This window comes from Petromyzon marinus, unplaced genomic scaffold, assembly GCF_048934315.1.
Source record: "Petromyzon marinus isolate PM22_M1 ecotype Great Lakes invasive population unplaced genomic scaffold, UKy_Petmar_22M1.pri1.0 PM_G_Scaffold_3, whole genome shotgun sequence".
NCBI classification, from domain to species: domain Eukaryota; kingdom Metazoa; phylum Chordata; class Hyperoartia; order Petromyzontiformes; family Petromyzontidae; genus Petromyzon; species Petromyzon marinus.
In genome coordinates, this window is record NW_027422872.1 from 5,102,123 (window position 1) to 5,123,685 (window position 21,563).

Below are 21,563 nucleotides of genomic sequence, written 5' to 3' on the forward strand. Positions count from 1 at the left end.
TGTGTGTGTCTGTGTGTGTATCTGTGTGTGTGTGTGTGTCACTGTGTGTGCGTCTGCGTGTGTATCTGTGTGTGTGTTTGTGTGTGTGTCTGTGTGTGTCTGTGTGTGTGACTCTGTGTGCGTCTGTGTGTGTGTCTGTGTGTGTGTCTGTGTGTGTCTGAGTGTGTGTCTGTGTGTGTGTCTGTGTGTGTGTCTGTGTGTGTGACTGTGTGTGTGTCTGTGTGTGTGTGTCTGTGTGTGTGTCTGTTTGTGTGTCTGTGTGTGTGTGTCTGTTTGTGTGTCTGTGTGTGTGTGTCTGTGTGTGTGTGTCTGTGTGTGTGTCTGTGTGTGTGTCTGTGTGTGTGTCTGTGTGTGTCTGTGTCTGTCTGTGTGTGTGTCTGTGTGTGTCTGAGTGTGTGTCTGTGTGTGTGTCTGTGTGTGTAACTGTGTGTGTGTCTGTGTGTCTGTGTGTGTGTCTGTTTGTGTGTCTGTGTGTGTGTGTCTGTTTGTGTGTCTGTATGTGTGTGTCTGTGTGTGTCTGTGTGTGTCTGTGTCTGTCTGTGTGTGTGTCTGTGTGTGTGTCTGTGTGTGTGTCTGTGTGTGTGTCTGTGTGTGTCGCTCTCTCTGCCCCCCGTCCCCTCGCTCTCCGTTTTTGCGTCTCATGCTTTTATTTCTGTAGAACTCTCTCTGTCTATCTCTCTCTACCTATCTATTTTCTCTGTCACCCTATCTCTGTATCTTTATCTCTTTGTGCCTCTCTCTCTATCTCTCTCTACCTATCTGTTTTTCTCTGTCACCCTATCTCTGTATCTTTATCTCTTTGTGCTTCTCTGTCTATCTCTCTCCGGTTGTCTATCTCCTGCTTATCTCAGTCTCTCTTTCTCTCTGTATCCACCCCCCCCTACCCATCTCCCTTTGTCTCGCTGTCTCAGTCTGTGTCTGTGCCTCCCTCCGTGCGGGGTGGGGAGCGGCGGTGCAGCGGTCAGCGCTACGCTGCGCTACGAACCCGGCGACCCGAATTTGATTCCCGCTCACGGCCACCAACAGCCAGTGACCATCATCTGAACTCGTCCCGGGCCTCCGCTTGGTCGACTCGGCCTCAAATTAGTACCTGCAGCGATTAGTAAAAAAACATCTCCACTGGGGAGACAAAGGCGGCCGGGCGTGGTGCTTGCCACCCACCCCTCTCGTGTGCCTTGACGGCCTTCATTCGTTGCTTCTCGCTAACAGCCACTTGGTGCAACGGTCTGTTAAGGTTACACGCGGGGGTCCTTTTGTCTTTGTGGAGTGTGGGAGGTGGTGAGACGTGGCTAGATGGGATGTGGGGCTCAAGCACCGCTCAGCAATGTTGCCTTGAGGATATCACGTGGGAAAACCACATCCAATCACACACATTCTCACCAATAGTGGAGTTTTTTTGGGGGGTTAGATCGTGTAAATGTATCAGTGTGTGTCCTTAAACCCGCCACCACCCGACGCAACCAACTAGTAAGGGTTGTCACGTCACTTGCCAATTCGTCACTAGTACAGCACTAGTGTGTAGTGTATAGTGTAGTGTATAGTGTCGTGTATAGTGTCGTGTATAGTAGTGTATAGTGTAGTGTATAGTGTAGTATATAGTAGTGTGTAGTGTAGTGTATAGTAGTGTAGTGTATAGTAGTGTAGTGTATAGGCTCCAGAGGATTATTTGTGTGTGTGTGTGTACTAGGGAGACAATGGTCTATGTAGGCTACAGAGGGATCTGTGTGTGTGTGTGTACTGGGGAGACAATGGTCTATGTAGGCTACAGAGGGATCTGTGTGTGTGTACTAGGGAGACAATGGTCTATGTAGGCTACAGGGGGATCTGTGTGTGTGTGTGTACTAGGGAGACAATGGTCTATGTAGGCTACAGAGGGATCTGTGTGTGTGTGTACTGGAGAGACAATGGTCTATGTAGGCTACAGAGGGATCTGTGTGTGTGTACTAGGGAGACAATGGTCTATGTAGGCTACAGAGGGATCTGTGTGTGTGTGTACTAGGGAGACAATGGTCTATGTAGGCTACAGAGGGATCTGTGTGTGTGTACTTAGGGAGACAGTGGTCTATGTAGGCTACAGAGGGATCTGTGTGTGTGTACTAGGGAGACAATGGTCTATGTAGGCTACAGAGGGATCTGTGTGTGTGTGTGTGTGTACTAGGGAGACAATGGTCTATGTAGGTTACAGAGGGATCTGTGTGTGGGTGTGTGTACTAGGGAGATAATGGTCTATGTAGGCTACAGAGGGATCTTTGTGTGTGTGTGTACTGGGGAGACAATGGTCTATGTAGGCTATAGAGGGATCTGTGTGTGTGTGTAATGGGGAGACAATGGTCTATGTAGGCTACAGAGGGATCTGTGTGTGTGTGTACTAGGGAGACAATGGTCTATGTAGGCTACAGAGGGATCTGTGTGTGTGTGTGTACTAGGGAAACAATGGTCTATGTAGGCTACAGAGGGATCTGTGTGTGTGTGTGTACTAGGGAGACAATGGTCTATGTAGGCTACAGAGGGATCTGTGTGTGTACTGGGGAGACAATGGTCTATGTAGGCTACAGAGGGATCTGTGTGTGTGTGTACTAGGGAGACAATGGTGTATGTAAGCTACAGAGGGATCTGTGTGTGTGTGTGTACTGGGGAGACAATGGTCTATGTAGGTTACAGAGGGATCTGTGTGTGGGTGTGTACTTGGGAGACAATGGTCTATGTAGGCTACAGAGGGATCTGTGTGTGTGTGTACTGGGGAGACAATGGTCTATGTAGGCTACAGAGGGATCTGTGTGTGTGTGTACTAGGGAGACAATGGTCTATGTAGGTTACAGAGGGATCTGTGTGTGTGTGTGTACTAGGGAAACAATGGTCTATGTAGGCTACAGAGGGATCTGTGTGTGTGTGTACTAGGGAGACAATGGTCTATGTAGGCTACAGAGGGATCTGTGTGTGTGTGTGTGTACTAGGGAGACAATGGTCTATGTAGGCTACAGAGGGATTTGTGTGTGTGTACTAAGGAGACAATGGTCTATGTAGGCTACAGAGGGATCTGTGTGTGTGTATACTAGGGAGACAATGGTCTATGTAAGCTACAGAGGGATCTGTGTGTGTGTGTACTAGGGAGACAATGGTCAATGTAGGCTACAGAGGGATCTGTGTGTGTGTGTGTACTAGGGAGACAATGGTCTATGTAGGCTACAGAGGGATCTGTGTGTGTGTGTGTACTAGGGAGACAATGGTCTATGTAGGCTACAGAGGGATCTGTGTGTGTGTGTACTGGGGAGACAATGGTCTATGTAGGCTACAGAGGGATCTGTGTGTGTGTGTGTGTACTAGGGAGACAATGGTCTATGTAGGCTACAGAGGGATCTGTGTGTGTGTGTACTAGGGAGACAATGGTCTATGTAGGCTACAGAGGGATCTTTGTGTGTGTGTGTACTGGGGAGACAATGGTCTATGTAGGCTACAGAGGGATCTGTGTGTGTGTGTGTACTAGGGAGACAATGGTCTATGTAGGCTACAGAGGGATCTGTGTGTGTGTGTGTACTAGGGAGACAATGGTCTATGTAGGCTACAGAGGGATCTGTGTGTGTGTGTACTGGGGAGACAATGGTCTATGTAGGCTACAGAGGGATCTGTGTGTGTGTCTGTGTGTGAACGCGTGCGTGTGTGGGTGTTTGTGCACACGCTGTGTGTGCGCGTGGATCAATCACGTGAGGTGGGGAGCGGCGACTCCACTGTTGGCGCACTGCGCTTCGAACCCGGCGATCTGAATTGGATTTTCCAGCCGCAGCATCGGTGGCGATTGATATCTGACCAGAGTCTTGGGCATCCCTTAGGTGAACTCAGACTAAATCGATGAATTACCTATATGTGCAAATGTGTACGATTGTGTATTGTGCGTGTAAATGTGTGTGCCTTCTTGTATATTTAAATGTGCGTGATTGGATATTGATTATGTGTGAGAGTGTGTATGTGTGATTGCATATTGATTATGTGTGAGAGTGTGTGTATGTGTGATTGCATATTGATTATGTGTGAGAGTGTGTGTATGTGTGATTGTATGTTGATTACGTGTGAGAGTGTGTGTATGTGTGATCGTATATTCGTATGTGTTGGTGGGCTATGAACCCATTGAACTGAGTTTGATTCCCGCTCGTGGCCAACATTGGTTCCGAACATACGAACCTACCCTGGGCTCCCCCGTGGTCTAGACGTTAACCACCTCGCCCGGTGGTCGTGGGTTCGATCCCAATGCTGACGCATTGCGGATTTAAGTTTGCATGTTTCGCTCCCCGTGGTCCCGTGGATTTTTCCCCGGGTCCTCCGGTTTTCCCCTCCACATTTGAGAATCGCCACGCATCGTTTGGGGCGTTTGGCCGCCGCTACAAATTCCCGCGCGGTGATCCACTTTCGCCAGAGCCGTCATTCGTTTGCCAGGTGACTCCTGAAACAAAGGGGCTGTACAGCTCAGTGGGCCTTACCCGGTGAACTGCTGCAGACGTTGTTGGCGGTAACGCGGCGCGCTTTGTAAACAGCAGCACCGGAGATGCAAAGGCGACCGGCCGCCCGCCCTATCGTGTGCCGTGCCGTCTCTCAGAGGCGTTCGCTAATGGCACTCGGCCCAGCGGCGTCTGTCAAGGGCCGCACGGGGGAACTTTGTCTCTGTGCGCGTGCACGCTTCAGGCACGGCTCTCTACACCTGCGATGCCGTCGCTGGAGCCTGGTCTGCCCGAGGGCCCGATTTGAGCAACTGCACTTCCGCCTGGGTGAACAGAATCGCGCAATGGGTGAGCCGTCAACTCCCTGCTGCCTCCTTCACTGGCCTGCCTCTCCTCCCTGCCTCACCTCCCTCCCTCCCTGCCTCTCCCTTCCCCCCATGTGAGACACCAATCGAGTCGTCATCATCGTCGTCACGGCCGTCGCAATGCCCGCAACGCCCCCCCCCACCCACCATCTCGTCTCCTCCGCTCCGTCTGTTCGGCGGTCTTCACCCCCCGCCTCGTCCGTCGCCTTCGGCTGCCGCCGTTCCGTCACGCCCGGCTGTCGCTCATCCGCCGGGCGTCGTTCCGTCACGGGGATGGCGTCCGTCAGCGAGCCCGTTCGTCCACTCCAAATCGAAATCGGACGCCTTCCGTGAATGATGAGAAAGTGAATCAAAAGAGAAGAAAAACTGTCTGAGCCGGCTAAACTATAGGGGATAGTAAACCTGATACAGCCACCGCGTTCAGCTTCACTCTGAGCTGGTGGTCTAGACAAGGCTGAGAACACCGTGACGTGCACCCGGGTGCACGTCACGGTGTTCCGTCAATCATGCTCCATGTTCCGTCAATCACGCTCCGTGCCGTGTTGTGCAGCAATGCACTGCACACCACAGGGCTCCGCTCCATGTTCCGTCAATCACGCTCCGTGCCGTGTTGTTGAGCAATGCACTGCACAACACAGGGATCCGCTCCATGTTCCGTCAAGCACGCTCCGTGCCGTGTCGTGCAGCGCACCTTGCACGCGCATCATAGAGACTCGTTACGTGCGGTCAGAGACTCCGGAGGGAGCGATGGTTGACAACCGGGACCGGTCAAACGGAAACCGGGCAGCTGGCAAACAAAGCCCGATTGCTCGTCGGCAGCAGCAGCAGCAGCAGCTGTTGTTGTTGTGTTGTTGTTGTGTGCGAGTCTGGAAATCGCGCGGTGTCTTTATATAATGCCACCTTCCCCCCTTACCCGCTCCCCCTCCTTTATGCCCCCCTCCCCCCCCAATCTCTTCACTCTCAGCTGCTCTGTGATGACGACGACGTTCCCCTGCTCTGTGATGACGACGTTCCCCTGCTCTGTGATGACGACGTTCCCCTGCTCTGTGATGACGACGTTCCCCTACTCTGTGATGACGACGTTCCCCTGCTCGGTGATGACGATGTTCCCCTGCTCTGTGATGATGACGTTCCCCTGCTCTGTGATGACGACGTTCCCCTGCTCTGTGATGACGACGTTCCCCTGCTCTGTGATGATGACGTTCCCCTGCTCTGTGATGACGACGTTCCCCTGCTCTGTGATGACGACGTTCCCCTGCTCTGTGATGACGACGTTCCCCTGCTCTGTGATGATGACGTTCCCCTGCTCTGTGATGACGACGTTCCCCTGCTCTGTGATGATGACGTTCCCCTGCTCTGTGATGACGACGTTCCCCTGCTCTGTGATGACGACGACGTTCCCCTGCTCTGTGATGACGACGTTCCCCTGCTCTGTGATGATGACGTTCCCCTGCTCTGTGATGATGACGAAGTTCCCCTGCTCTGTGATGATGACGACGTTCCCCTGCTCTGTGATGATGATGACGTTCCCCTGCTCTGTGATGACGACGACGTTCCCCTGCTCTGTGATGACGACGTTCCCCTGCTCTGTGATGATGACGACGTTCCCCTGCTCTGTGATGACGACGTTCCCCTGCTCTGTGATGACGACGTTCCCCTGCTCTGTGATGACGACGTTCCCCTGCTCTGTGATGATGACGACGTTCCACTGCTCTGTGATGACGACGTTCCCCTGCTGTGATGACGACGTTCCCCTGCTCTGTGATGACGACGTTCCCCTGCTCTGTGATGACGACGTTCCCCTGCTCTGTGATGATGACGACGTTCCCCTGCTCTGTGATGACGACGTTCCCCTGCTCCGTGATGACGACGTTCCCCTGCTCTGTGATGATGACGTTCCCCTGCTCTGTGATGACGACGTTCCCCTGCTCTGTGATGATGACGAAGTTCCCCTGCTCTGTGATGATGACGACGTTCCCCTGCTCTGTGATGATGATGACGTTCCCCTGCTCTGTGATGACGACGACGTTCCCCTGCTCTGTGATGACGACGTTCCCCTGCTCTGTGATGATGACGACGTTCCCCTGCTCTGTGATGACGACGTTCCCCTGCTCTGTGATGACGATGTTCCCCTGCTCTGTGATGACGACGTTCCCCTGCTCTGTGATGACGACGTTCCCCTGCTCCGTGATGACGACGTTCCCCTGCTCTGTGATGACGACGTTCCCCTGCTCTGTGATGACGACGTTCCCCTGCTTTGTGATGATGACGACGTTCCACTGCTCTGTGATGACGACGTTCCCCTGCTGTGATGACGACGTTCCCCTGCTCTGTGATGACGACGTTCCCCTGCTCTGTGATGACGACGTTCCCCTGCTCTGTGATGATGACGACGTTCCCCTGCTCTGTGATGACGACGTTCCCCTGCTCTGTGATGACGACGTTCCCCTGCTCCGTGATGACGACGTTCCCCTGCTCTGTGATGATGACGTTCCCCTGCTCTGTGATGACGACGTTCCCCTGCTCTGTGATGACGACGTTCCCCTGCTCTGTGATGACGACGTTCCCCTGCTCCGTGATGACGACGTTCCCCTGCTCCGTGATGACGACGTTCCCCTGCTCTGTGATGACGACGTTCCCCTGCTCTGTGATGATGACGTTCCCCTGCTCTGTGATGACGACGTTCCCCTGCTCTGTGATGACGACGACGTTCCCCTGCTCTGTGATGACGACGTTCCCCTGCTCTGTGATGACGATGTTCCCCTGCTCTGTGATGACGACGTTCCCCTGCTCTGTGATGATGACGTTCCCCTGCTCTGTGATGACGACGTTCCCCTGCTCTGTGATGACGACGTTCCCCTGCTCTGTGATGATGACGTTCCCCTGCTCTGTGATGACGACGTTCCCCTGCTCTGTGATGACGACGTTCCCCTGCTCTGTGATGACGACGTTCCCCTGCTCTGTGATGACGACGTTCCCCTGCTCTGTGATGATGACGTTCCCCTGCTCTGTGATGGTGACGATGTTCCCCTGCTCTGTGATGATGACGTTCCCCTGCTCTGTGATGATGACGTTCCCCTGCTCTGTGATGACGACGTTCCCCTGCTCTGTGATGACGACGTTCCCCTGCTCTGTGATGATGACGACGTTCCCCTGCTCTGTGATGACGACGTTCCCCTGCTCCGTGATGACGACGTTCCCCTGCTCTGTGATGACGACGTTCCCCTGCTCTGTGATGACGACGTTCCCCTGCTTTGTGATGACGACGTTCCCCTGCTCTGTGATGACGACGACGTTCCCCTGCTCTGTGATGACGACGTTCCCCTGCTCTGTGATGACGATGTTCCCCTGCTCTGTGATGACGACGTTCCCCTGCTCTGTGATGATGACGTTCCCCTGCTCTGTGATGACGACGTTCCCCTGCTCTGTGATGACGACGTTCCCCTGCTCTGTGATGATGACGTTCCCCTGCTCTGTGATGACGACGTTCCCCTGCTCTGTGATGACGACGTTCCCCTGCTCTGTGATGACGACGTTCCCCTGCTCTGTGATGACGACGTTCCCCTGCTCTGTGATGACGACGTTCCCCTGCTCTGTGATGATGACGATGTTCCCCTGCTCTGTGATGATGACGTTCCCCTGCTCTGTGATGATGACGTTCCCCTGCTCTGTGATGACGACGTTCCCCTGCTCTGTGATGACGACGTTCCCCTGCTCTGTGATGATGACGACGTTCCCCTGCTCTGTGATGATGACGTTCCCCTGCTCCGTGATGACGACGTTCCCCTGCTCTGTGATGACGACGTTCCCCTGCTCTGTGATGACGACGTTCCCCTGCTCTGTGATGACGACGTTCCCCTGCTCTGTGATGACGACGTTCCCCTGCTCTGTGATGACGATGTTCCCCTGCTCTGTGATGACGACGTTCCCCTGCTCTGTGATGACGAAGTTCCCCTGCTCTGTAATGATGACGACGTTCCCCTGCTCTGTGATGATGACGTTCCCCTGCTCTGTGATGATGACGACGTTCCCCTGCTCTGTGATGATGACGACGTTCCCCTGCTCTGTGATGACGACGTTCCCCTGCTCTGTGATGACGAAGTTCCCCTGCTCTGTGATGATGACGACGTTCCCCTGCTCTGTGATGATGACGTTCCCCTGCTCTGTGATGATGACGACGTTCCCCTGCTCTGTGATGATGACGACATTCCCCTGCTCTGTGATGACGACGTTCCCCTGCTCTGTGATGATGACGACGTTCCCCTGCTCTGTGATGATGACGACGTTCCCCTGCTCTGTGATGACGACGTTCCCCTGCTCTGTGATGAAGACGTTCCCCTGCTCTGTGATGACGGGGTGGGTGGGGGGCGGTGGGGGGGCACGGGGGGAGGGGGGTTGTGAGCTTGGGGGTCGTTGTTGAATGACGAGTTGGGTGCCGTCCTCCTCCTCCCCGTACACCACCCCCCCCCCCCCAGACGTTGGACCACTTGAGCCCCAGCTGCTCCTTCTGGAGCTACTCGTCCCACACCACGAGGGGCAACTGGTCGAGCCACGGCTGCGAGCCGCTGCCCAGCAACAGCAGCAGCGCGCACGCCGCCTGCTCCTGCGGCCACCTCAACAACTTGGCGGTGCTCGTGGCGAGGGGCCACGTCGAGGTGCCCAGAGATTCGGGAGGGGGGGGGTGATGGTGGTGCCCCTCGGCCCGCTGGTGGTGGCGGTGGTGATGGTGGTGGTAAAGTTTAAATGTAGTGGTGAGGGTGGTGAGGGTGGTGATTGGAGGTGATGGTGGTGTTGTTGGTGGTAAAGAGGTGGTGATGAGGGTGGTGATTGGAGGTAATGGTGGTGATGGTGGTGGTAAAGAGGTGGTGATGAGGGTGGTGAGGGTGGTGGTTGGAGGTGATGAGGGTGATGGTGGTGGTAAAGAGGTGGTGATGAGGGTGGTGATTGGAGGTGATGATGGTGGTGGTAAAGTGGTAGTAAAGAGGTGGTGATGAGGGTGGTGAGGGTGGTGATTGGAGGTGATGGTGGTGGTGATGTTGGTGGTAAAGAGGTGGTGATGAGGGTTTTGAGGGTAGTGATTGGAGGTGATGGTGGTGATGTTGGTGGTAAAGAAGTGGTGATGAGTGTGGTGAGGGTGGTGATTGGAGGTGATGATGGTGATGGTGGTCAAGTTTAGATGTGGTGGTGAGGGTGGTGAGGGTGGTGATTGCAGGTGATGGTGGTGATGTTGGTGGTGGTCAAGTTTGGATGAGGAGGTGGTGGTAGTTGACTTGATAGTGGTAATGTTTATGTTGTGGGGGAGCGGTGGCCTGGCGGTTAGGGCGCTGCGCTACGAACCCAGCGACCCGAGTTCAATTCCCACTCATGACCACCAACTAATTATCTCAATCGACTCGGCCTCAAATCAGTAACTATTGCGGTGTGTAAACATCGCCACTTGGGAGAGAAAGGCGGCCGGGCGTGGTGCTGGCCACCCACCCCCTCGTGTGCCGTTCCGGCCTTCATAGCTGCTAGTCGCTAACAGCACTTGCCCCTGCAGTCTGTTAAGGGCTATATTTGAAATCTCAATTGACAACTAATTTCTTTAAGCACTTTTTTCCGTTTAGTTTCCTTCCCCCGCACCCCCCACGAGCACGGCCGGCTACGGTACTTGGCCAAAGAAGTTCCCGATGCGTGCGTACGGCTGCCCACGGCACCCTCACGCCCCTCCGTGTGTCCCGTGCCCGCGTCTTGCCCGTGCGTGCCAGTACGGGCACCGCGCCCACGAGCTGCTGCTGCTGGTGATCACGTGGGTGGGCGTGCTGGTGTCCCTCGTGTGCCTCGCCGTGGCCACGTTCACCTTCTGCTTCTTCCGCGGCCTCCAGAGTGACCGCAACACCATTCACAAAAACTTATGCCTCAACCTGCTGCTCGCCCAGCTGCTGTTCCTTGTGGGCATCGACAAGACTCAGTACACGGTGCGCCCGCCCGCCCGCTCACGTTTAGTCACTTGTTTACCACTTTCTCTATTTTGCACTCGCTCCTGAAACAAATTGTTTAACAGCTCGGGGGGGGGGGGGGGCTTTGCCTGGGAAAATAAAAAAAATAGTTGATTTTTGTTCATGATTTGTTTACCTTTCCTCTACTTTGCACTCCTACCGCGTTGTTTTGCTTTAAGTAAACTCGCTGACACCTGTGACCCCCCCCTAACCGGTGGACGTCTGTCAGAAAAGAGCTTCTTGGCTCATCGGATTCCTCCCTCCACGTCCAAATAAAGATTCAGATTCCGTGTAATGCCACCGCCGCCCGCCCGCCCGCCCGCCCCCTGCCACCGCGCCGGCTCCGCAGGTGGCGTGCCCCGTGCTGGCGGCGCTGCTGCACCTGCTCTTCCTGGCGGCGTTTGCGTGGATGTTCCTGGAGGGCGTGCAGCTCTACCTCATGCTGGTGGAGGTGTTCGAGGGGCGCCGCTCTCGCCGCAAGTACTTCTACCTCCTGGGCTATGGCCTGCCGCTCGCCGTCGTCGGGGTCTGCCTCGCCGTCGACCGCACGGGCTACGGCACCGAGCGAGCGTGAGCCCCCCGTCGTCCCTCTTCGCCGCCGGGCCGGCCGGCGCGCCGGGCTTACTAACCGGAGCGCGGTGTCGCCGGTTCACGCCTGGTGTTGCCACCTGGCGCCCGGGCTTACTAACCGGTGCCCGGCCTTGCCGGCTGGCGCCCGGTCTCACCAGGTGTCCTCGCATACAACAAATGACACAAATGTCCCCCAATGTTACCAGATGGGGGCTCAAGTGCAACTGAACGGTGGCAAATGTTACCAGATGCCGGCGAATAAAACCGGATGCATGGACGCGCTATCCCGGCCTGTCAGGCTAACCAGGCGATCGTTTGTCCTCTGTTTCGCCTGCAGCTGTTGGCTCCGGACCGACAATCATTTCATCTGGAGTTTCCTTGCGCCCGTGGCCACCATCATCCTCGTGAGTTCCGTGCGTGCGCGTCGTGCCGGGGGTGGGAGATGGGCGGGCGGGTCGCCGTGTCTGCTGCTCGACATGCGCATAGCGTGACGGGTCCCACGATGAATCTGATGCGATTCCCACGTTCGTCTTGAGCGTGAATTCCCGAAATCGTCTCGTGCCAAAATCCCGTCTCGTGCCCAAATTGCAGGCGGGCACCTCCGATTGCCACGCTAACGCCAGTACGTACGTACGTGCGTTGAACTTCTTTCCCACCGTACGTAGCCAACCGTGCTAGTCGGAGGCGCTAGCCCGCCTGCAACAGTCTGGCGCACGTGCGTGCGCGCTCTGCTTCGTGCGCGTGTCTGTTTCCCGTCCCATTTGTCCCCATGTTGATGCCTCCCTGCCGGTTCTAAAATTGTGACGTGAGCGTATCGTTGGGGGACGAGTTGCAGACGTGCCAGCAGCTTTCGTGCCTGTGGGGGTGTTTCGAGGATGCAACGTCGCTCCGTGCGGGTAGGGAACCAGAGAACCCGGAGAAAAACCCACCTTGTATACGACGAGGGGATGATGCTGCAACAACAACAAAACTCAACGCCACACGGGTGGATTCAATCCACTTGCACTCTACATCTGCAGAACGTGAAAACCACAGCAAATTTTCCTGCCGTGGTTTCCGCACTTGACGATGATTGCTTGTGTTGCGGTCGAAACGTCGTGAGAATTTTATTGTTTTGTATTTTTATTATTTTATTGTTACCCTTCTACGTGACTGTTCATGATTATTAATGAGGGGGGGCTGGTCAACGTGGAGTGACGTCACGAGCGTTACCGGCAGACATGATTATTGTAGGTAGAGGCATCCACTGATATTTACATCATTAAATTCACCCCCCTCTGATATTCGCACCTGATATGCTCAGTGACGACATCACCTCTACGCCTCCGTTTAAGACCAAAACAGCAGGAGGAATCCTCCGCAATTCTGGCTATCGCCTGACGATGGTGGCTGTTGTTGTTGTAATTACTGGCGAAACGTCACCCTGCTCGAATTGTAAATGTTGCTGTGGGTTTACTCTCGAACACACCGGTGCGCTGAACTAGCGACGAATTGTCAGGTTCTGTTTACGCGACAAAGCTTACTGATTGTCCGTGGTCGGGTGGGGGTGGTGACGGGCTTAACGACACGTAATCTAACCCAACAAAAAACAACGTCTTATGGACTTGTTGACTCGTATGCGCGGTGCGTGTGTGGTGTCACAGGTGAACTTCGTGTTCCTGCTGATGACTCTGTACAAGATGGTGCAGCATTCGGCGCCACTCAAGCCCGAGAGCATTAAGTGAGTGAGGTGGCCGGGTGTGGGGGGGGGGTTAGGGGGGAGAGGGGCGAGGGGGGGGTTCATCACTTAAAGCGACCGCATTTTCTGTGAGGTTCAGCCGGGACACACGGTGGGTGAAGCTGGCTGTTCCCGCGCCAGCCCACTCTTCACATTAGGGCCCTCCCTTGCCTTTTCGTTTGACCAACTGGGCCCCAGCCACCCGTGATTGCACCTGGAGTGTTCCGGTGTCGCGAGCGAATGTTGGTGGTTCTCAGCCGCGGTTGCCAATGACCCCTGCGCAAAAATGTAATTGTCGTTTAAAATTCGGGTTTCGCTTTTAACGAGCTCCGTCCAGCTCTCGGGGGACCATCGGTTCGCTTTGACCCACCGTGTAACGATCGCCCTTTGCAAGGGATTTATAAATCACGCGCCTGCTTGCATTAATTTAAACCTTTCCCGTTCCGGTGATGTACGTAGGTGTAACGTCATCCGGTTTTTCTTCCGATTCCGTTCCCATGACCTACGTGTGTGTCGTCAAAACGAAACCGAAAGAAAAACTAAAATAAAATAACTTTATCGAGACCGTTGCTCCCACCATCCATCCCTTTGTCCATCCAATCCGTCTGACTCATCATCCAACCCGTCCCATGTAGCAAATGAGCTTTCCTGCACAGCAACAGAACTCCACGCAGTGGCGATGTCGGATTGGGCCCTCGGTGCCCATAGATGATGCCCTCTCAAAAGTGCTCGCGTTCGGTGACACCGACTGACAGCGCTGGCATTCCCGCTGGCGGTGTGACTCCCGTGTCTGTGGGGCAGATGGTTTAATCGCTCCGTATGCGTTCGTCTCTCCAGCCATGCATCTGTCCGTTTGTCTGCTCGTTCATCCGGCGATCCGTCCATTTAACTGTCAGTCTGATCCACCTCCCAAAACGTCAATCTGTCTGTCCATCCATCGTGGTGGCTAGGAGATGTTAACTCCCTCGGCTGGTATACAGGAGGTCATGGGTTCGAACCCGACCCTGACATTGCCTGCTGCTGCTGCTGCTGTATATTTGGAGCTTGAATGTTCTCCCTCTGTCTCATCATCATCATCATCAGCACGGTGGCTAGGAGATGTTAACTCCCTCGGCTGGTATACAGGAGGTCATGGGTTCGAACCCGACCCTGACATTGCCTGCTGCTGCTGCTGCTGTATATTTGGAGCTTGAATGTTCTCCCCGTGGTTGCGTGAATTTTTTTCTCGGGGTCCTCCGTGTCTTTTCCCTTCACATTAAGAAGCGTGTGCTTAGAGCGTTTGGCCGCTATAAATGTCCACGTTTTGCTCATGTGACAAACCTTACCAATTGGCTTGTCTTACTCATGGACTTTTAAATTTTGATTCTAATCTCACTTCTTCAGAACTGCATTTTTGTGTTTTTAGTTAGTTAGTTAGTCCTTCCCCCGCACCTCCGATGAGCACTGTTGGCTACGTACGGCGCGAACGAAGTTCAACGTTCAGAGCGAAACCTTGGATTGCGAGTAACTTGGTCTGCGAGTGTTTTGCAAGACGAGCAACACATTGTTTAAATATAAATATTCACTTGATGAACGAGCGAGGGTCTTAGCAATACGAGCGGCAGCACGTGTAGACGCTTCGTACTGCCGAGCGTCACGTGATCACAACTGACGTACGAGTGCTTTGGATTACAAACACGTTTCCGGAACGAATTGTGCTCGCAATCCCAAGGTTTTACTGTACGTCGATACGCACGTAACGTGTCGCGTGGGTCGGTAAGTTCACGACGACGACGATAATAACGACGATGACGACAACGCTACGCGATGGCAAATATTTACCACGGCGCTCGCTTTTTTGCCGGCCGTTGTTATCGTTCGTTTTTGTTCTTCCTTGCCCACAGGTTCTGCGCGCTGGGGGGCGTGGCGCTGCTGTGCCTCCTCGGCCTCACCTGGGTGTTCGGGTTCCTCTTCATCGACAAGGCCACTCTGGTCATGGCCTACCTCTTCATCATCTTCAACTCCTTCCAGGGCATGTTTATCTTCATCTTCCACTGCGCTCTGCAGATGAAGGTGCCCAACCCCCTCTTCCCGTCACGCCGTTTTTTTTTTGCTTCGACGTGGAAGTGCGCCCAGAAATCTTGACAACTCGTGAGGCCCACTGAGCTCTGTGGCTCTTTTTCAAAATCTTAAACAATTTTAAACTGGAGGCGGAATCCAAACAGCCACAAAGCTCTTTCTCGCAGATGTCCAGTCATGGCACGGGGTCAGAGCATGACAACGCAAACTCCAAATATGCAGCAGCAGCAGCAGGCGTCGTCAAGGTCGAGATCGAACTCACGACCTCCTGTAGACCAGGCGAGGTAGTTAACATCTCATAGCCATTGTGATAATGATGAGAGAGACACAAAAAACTCCAAATATACAGCAGCAAGCGTCGTCAAGGTCTGGATAGAACTCACGACCTCCTGTATACCAGGCGAGGTAGTTAACATCTCATAGCCACCGTGATGATGATGAGAGAGACACAAAAAACTCTAAATATACAGCAGCAGCAGGCATCGTCAGGGTCTGGATCGAACCCACGACCTCCTGCGGACCAGGCGAGGTAGTTAACATCTCATAGCCACCGTGATGATGATGAGAGAGAGATGCAGACTCCAAATATACAGCAGCAGCAGCAGAAGCGTTGGCAAGGTCTGGATCGAACCCTGACCGTAACCCCTGACTCTAAAACGCAAGCTTCAACACCGTATAATCCTAACTCTAGGCCTGGCTTGAACTCTGACCCCCAACCCCTCGCCTCTTACCCGTGCAAGGTGTGCAAGGAGTACAGAAAGTGCTTGGGGCACGCCGAGTGCTGCCGAACCTGGGGCGACCACTTCTCTTACGACTCGTGGCTCTCCAGCAGCAAACGCTGCTCTTCCAACGCGCAGGTACGCACGCACGCTGCATGCACTACACACCATACACACACTACGCACACTGCAACAACAACAACAACAACCGCTGCTCTCCCAACGCGCAGGTACGCACGCACGCTACACGCACTACACACCATACACACACTACGCACACTGCAGCAACAACAACAACCGCCGTTCGCCACTAGGTGGCGGTGACGTCACCACGGCGCTTTGTGCCAGGCTTTGTGCACCTTGAGGCCACGTGAAGTGTCAAACGCCCGCCGGCAGGAGGTCACGGGGTAGACCCAGGTGCCACAGGTCGACTGACTGAGATGAGTGGCTTATGCACCACCAGCTGTACCCCCCTACTGTGCCATTTGCTGTGCTTTAGCCGCCCGGCGCTCCGCTCGTTGTTGTGAGCGTCGCTCCTCCCCCCTTCGTTGTTGTTGGAGGGCGACTGCCTCTAACTGCGAATAGTGGTTGTTGTTGTTTTGGCCCTGTTTGTTTCGGTTCATGTGTTGTATGTACAGTGCGTTGAAGTTTTTTCGCACCGTATGTATCCAACCGTACTAATCGGAGGTGCGGGGGAAGGACAACAAACTAACACAACGTGTCCGTCTGTGTGTCAGTTGGATGTCGGTTCGTGTATCGATCTCCCTAACCCTCAATTCCTCGATCCCTCTATGCACACCGGCCTACGAACCCAGTGACCTGAGTTTGATTCCTGGTCTCGGCCAACATCAGTAGCGAGTGACATCTGGGCCTCCTTTTAGCTCGACTCGGCCTCAGGCGAGTATTTGTCGCGGTGTCGTCTAAACATCGCCACTGGGGAGACGAAGGCACCGGGCGTGATGCGGGCCACCCCACCCCCATGCCGGCCTTCATAGGTGCTCGCTAACATGATAAATAGTTCACAACTTGTGGCAACCCACCGTCGTTGTTGTTGTGAAGCCGATTCACTGTTAGCAACTGCCCGACAGCGCCGGTTGCGCGCAGCTACCCGCGGCACGTCCGCTGCCCGTTTTTATTCGGCGTCTTGCGTGGATCGCTCGCCAACGGCGACGAGATCACCGGCGGTGCTGCCGAGGCAGCGATAAATTGGCGGCGTTTGTTCACTACAAGAGAGAGGTTTTGTTAAATTGCCTGTCGTTCCGAGTGGAGGGAGGGTGCGTGGCGCAACGCGTTACACGTGCGGCGATCCGACCCCCTTGAAAAATCAATCACGGCGGCTTTGCGATGATATTCTGCCCACTGTTTTTTGTCGAAACTTCTTATCAACGGAGGTGTGATTGTTGTTGTTGTTGTTATTATTATTGTGAGCATTACTATGATGATATACCGTGGACTGAGTGGTTCCGGCTTGACGCATCCCACACCGATCCCGTGCGCCTACTCAAGATTGCGCTCGCACACTTTCCCCCTCCCGCCGTTGTTGATATTACTGTGAAATTGTGATTCTTGTTTAAACCTGTATTTCCTATAAACAAAAAGATAAAATTAAGCGCGCTGTCGTCGTGAATTCCCACGTGCGGTCAAGGGAGCGACGGAGAAAGATCAAGAGCTTTCCTTTGATATTAACTCCGTAATTGTGGATAACGCGTGTACAACGGAGAGTGAGGCACACACATTATAAATGTGGATTACATTCCCAACAGCATATGCGAGCGTATTATACAGTGACGTGGCAGCGATTTTGTTGGTTGTTGCGGATGTCCGGGTGTATTGCTAAGTCTAACAAAAGGGTCAGAGACAGGGTCAGAGTTCAAGTCAGGGCTAGAGTTTAGGGTTGTGGTGTTATGGTTGGCGTTTAGGGTTAGGGTTCGAGTTGTAGTTGGTTATGGTTAAAGTAACGGTTCGTGTTGGGGTTAGAGTTAGTATCCGACTGGAGTTAGGTTTAGGGTTAATGTTAGAAACTAAACTAAATTATTTTAAATTTTGATTTAAAGCTTTCGTGACTGCAGTGATTCATATTCTTGGTTCTTTCGGTAAAGTCACGTTGAAGGGAAACAACAAAATAATAAAATACAAACAGTCATCATCAGGTGACTGATGATGACTGTTTGTGTTACAGTCGAAACGTCATGAGAATTTTATTGTTTTATATATATTTTATTATTTTGTTGTTTCCCTTCAACGTGATTTTACTGAAAGAACCAAGAACGTAATTTATTTTATTTTACCAGGTAAGGCCCACTGAGCCGTTTCAGCTCTTTCGCAGAAGAAGCCTGTCCATCACAAACGATGGTTCAACTAAGCTGCTTATCGCCTATCACGTGGACGTTTATAGCGGCAGCCAAATACCCCGTTACTTTTATTTTTTTATCTCCCCCCCAGATCGTCTGGCGACGGGCCCGAGAGACGCCGGCGCCCTGGCGATCGCGCCGCACAACGGCGTCGCCCGCGGCGGCGGCGGCGGCCACTTCCGCCTGAGCGGCCGCGAAGTCGCGGCCGCTCAGGCGGCGACGCCAAGCCGAGAAGGAGGAGGACGACGAGGAGGAGGCGTCGGAGGAGGAAGGGATGCCAAAGCCGAGGGGGTGAAAGCAAGCGAGCCGACGAGGGTCGACATCGGCGGCCGTGGCGGCGGCCGTGTTGGCAGCCCGATCCGGATCCCTCTGCCCCGGCTCGGGCACTCCGCCGCCGCCGCCATGACAGACGGACGCGCTCGCTGGCGCGGGCTTCCCCTCCGCCCCCGCCTCCGCCCTCGGCGATCGTCGCCAGGGAGGACGTCCTCCCTCCTCCTCCTCCTACTTTCCCCTGCTCGCACCGCGCCAGGCGGCCGAGCTCTACGCTAGGCGGAGGGCGGCGGCAGGGGACGCGTAAATGTCTCGCGCTGATGATTCACCGGTGACGTTACGCAAACGACGCATTTACTAATGCAGACGTGTGTGCGTCGTTACGGGACACGTTGTACGTGATTGTACGTGAAGAATATTCAGAACGTTGGGAATAATGTCTTCTATTTATATATAATCGTTTATGTATATAATGTGCACTACCTCACTGCATTATGTCGTGTGTCCTGCATTGCGCAGTTAATATTGGTAATTGCGTACAAATGCACATTTTGCATTAACCAAGCAAGGGGTGGTAACTATTGCAAATAATGCGTAATTACGTTAAATAATTCACGTTTACAAATTCAATAAAGTACCAAATGACAGTTTGCAAATATTTGATTGATATTGATTCACTTTCAAATTCTTGAATAGACACTCATTGTATATGGTTTCATCAATATCAGAAATAAGTTTAAACTGATTGCATTGTCCAACATATTGCACGCTGATCAGATGATGCACAACTACTACGCCTTGCAATAAATCACGACCGGGGAACGGTCCGTTTGCGGCACTTCACTACGAACCTCGTGGCCTGAGTTCGAGTCCAGGTCACGGCTAACATCGGTGGCGAGGGATATCTGAACTGGCCCTGGGCTCCCACCTTCACCGACCTGCAATGTCACTCATGGGGAAATATGAATACAGTGTAATTTTAGTCTGGGCAGGCTATCGGCCATTCCGAAACTTTCATCAACCAGCAGTGTGTTTGTTTTTAAGGTCTCGGCCCTTCTGGGGCTGATCAGAAGCGTCACGCTCGCTCAACACGCGCTGCTGGCTTTGTGGTTCGCATTGTCGTGATGCGCTCCCTCAAATAAAATAATGAGGCCCTGTCAGCACAAAACAACCAGACGATGTTTTGTCACGATTTATGACCCAGAGTTCCCCTGCAACAGCACAACAAATGTTTAACCATATCAACCAGAATGGTTGGACGGTGCATGAGGGTAAATTTTATATTTTTACAAAATGTTTTGCTAAAAACGTGAAACAATAATTCACTGTGTAACGAAAAAATATATTTTTTTGGTTCCTGGGTGATGTGTTATTTTACAATTGCTTACGCCTCAAAAGTATATAAAATGGCTATTATTATTATTATTCCCCACAAACTTTGCTTTTGTGACCAGGACACAAAAGCAAAGTTAATAATCCACTCCCATTAAGAACACTGTTTAACAAATTTATTATGTTCTTGTTCCTGGGTAATAAGTGTTATTTCCTAGTTGCTTATACCTCAAAAGTACAGAAAATTGCTATTATTCCACACAAACTTTGCTTTTGTGAACAGGACGGTGATATTTTGAAATGTATCTACTTTCAATGGGAAAACGTGGTGTGCATTTGTGTCATTCCTTTACATCAAGTCCTGGTCACAAAAGCAACGTTTGTTGGGCAAAGAGGCCAGCAAAGCACTCAAGTTGGTTGCACAGAGGATGCCATTCTTTATACTGACGCACTGCCTCGGCGACTCATTTAAGACTGAGTCGACCTAGGAGAGGTCCCAGTCAGGTTCAGAAACCGAATACCGCCGGTGCCACGGTGGCTAGGAGATGTTGACTACCTCATCTGGTATACAGGAGGTCGTGAGTTAGACCCTGACGCCTGCTGCTGCTGTATATTTGGAGTGTACATGTCTCTCATCATCATCACGGTGGCTAGGAGATGTTGACCTGACGCCTGCTGCTGCTGCTGTATATTTGGAGTCTGCGTCTCTCTCTCATCATCATCATCACCACGGTGGCTAGGAGATGTGAATTACCTCGCCTGGTATACAGGAGGTTGTGGGTTAAACCCTGACGCCTGCTGCTGCTGTATATTTAGAGTCTGCGTGTCTCTCTCTCATCATCATCATGGTGGCTAGGAGATGCTGACTACCTCACCAGGTATACAGGAGGTCGTGAGTTAGACCCTGACGCTTGCTGCTGTATATTTGGAGTGTACATGTCTCTCTCTCATCATCACGGTGGCTAGGAGATGTGAATTACCTCGCCTGGTATACAGGAGGTTGTGAGTTAGACCCTGACGCCTGCTGCTGCACTATTTTTAGAGTGTACATGTCTCTCTTTCATCATCATCATCACGGTGGCTAGGAGATGTTGACTACCTCACCTGGTATACAGGAGGTCGTGAGTTAGACCCTGACGCCTGCTGCTGCTGTATATTTGGAGTGTACATGTCTCCCTCCCCGTAGTCGCAGTGGATTTTTCTCCAGGTCTTCCGTTTTTTCCCTCCACATTGGAAATCAACGTGCGTTTAGGGTACTTTATTTGGCTGTGATACATTACCTCATTAAAATGCAAATCAACGTATACAATTTTTGAAATGCGTTTTTCTGGATTTTCTTGTTGTTATTCTGTCTCTCACCGTTCAAATAAACCTACCATTAAAATGATAGACTGATCATTTCTTTGTCAGTGGGCAAACGTACAAAATCAGCAGAGGATCATATACTTTTGGGTGAAAGAATCAAGGAGTGAAGTTCACGATAACAAGTAACCACGGTAAGTAGCGATAGGAGGGCGATGAGGAGGTTGACCATCGGTAAGCGAGTGCCAGGAGCAACAGTGGAGAATCATGAATCACGATGATTGCTTCACACAAATAAAAACACTCAACACGCGTCACTAACCGCTGTGCGCCCTTCAAAGGAAAATATCCCGCATGAAGTCGAGGATGTCCCTTCTTGACAGCACAGAACGACTGTGACCAGTCTCAAGCTAATCACTCAGCTATTTCAATGCTAAATTATCCTGTTTGATTTGTACTAGGTGCCTCTGT

General features: G+C 52.8%; 1 protein-coding gene across 1 annotated transcript in view; it reads left to right on the forward strand.

The window, feature by feature from the left end:
* Positions 1 to 21,212, forward strand: part of LOC142915339 (adhesion G protein-coupled receptor L3-like) — a 61,785-nt gene extending 40,573 nt beyond the window's left edge. The window contains exons 6-14 of the mRNA XM_076061174.1: positions 4,675 to 4,778; positions 9,271 to 9,450; positions 10,543 to 10,752; positions 11,123 to 11,343; positions 11,681 to 11,747; positions 12,987 to 13,063; positions 14,944 to 15,112; positions 15,859 to 15,975; positions 18,280 to 21,212. Of these exons, the coding sequence (XP_075917289.1) occupies positions 4,675 to 4,778; positions 9,271 to 9,450; positions 10,543 to 10,752; positions 11,123 to 11,343; positions 11,681 to 11,747; positions 12,987 to 13,063; positions 14,944 to 15,112; positions 15,859 to 15,975; positions 18,280 to 18,375 (1,241 nt within the window). The 3' untranslated portion in view covers positions 18,376 to 21,212. The remainder of the gene's footprint in view (positions 1 to 4,674; positions 4,779 to 9,270; positions 9,451 to 10,542; positions 10,753 to 11,122; positions 11,344 to 11,680; positions 11,748 to 12,986; positions 13,064 to 14,943; positions 15,113 to 15,858; positions 15,976 to 18,279) is intronic.
* Positions 21,213 to 21,563: the final 351 nt, after the last annotated feature.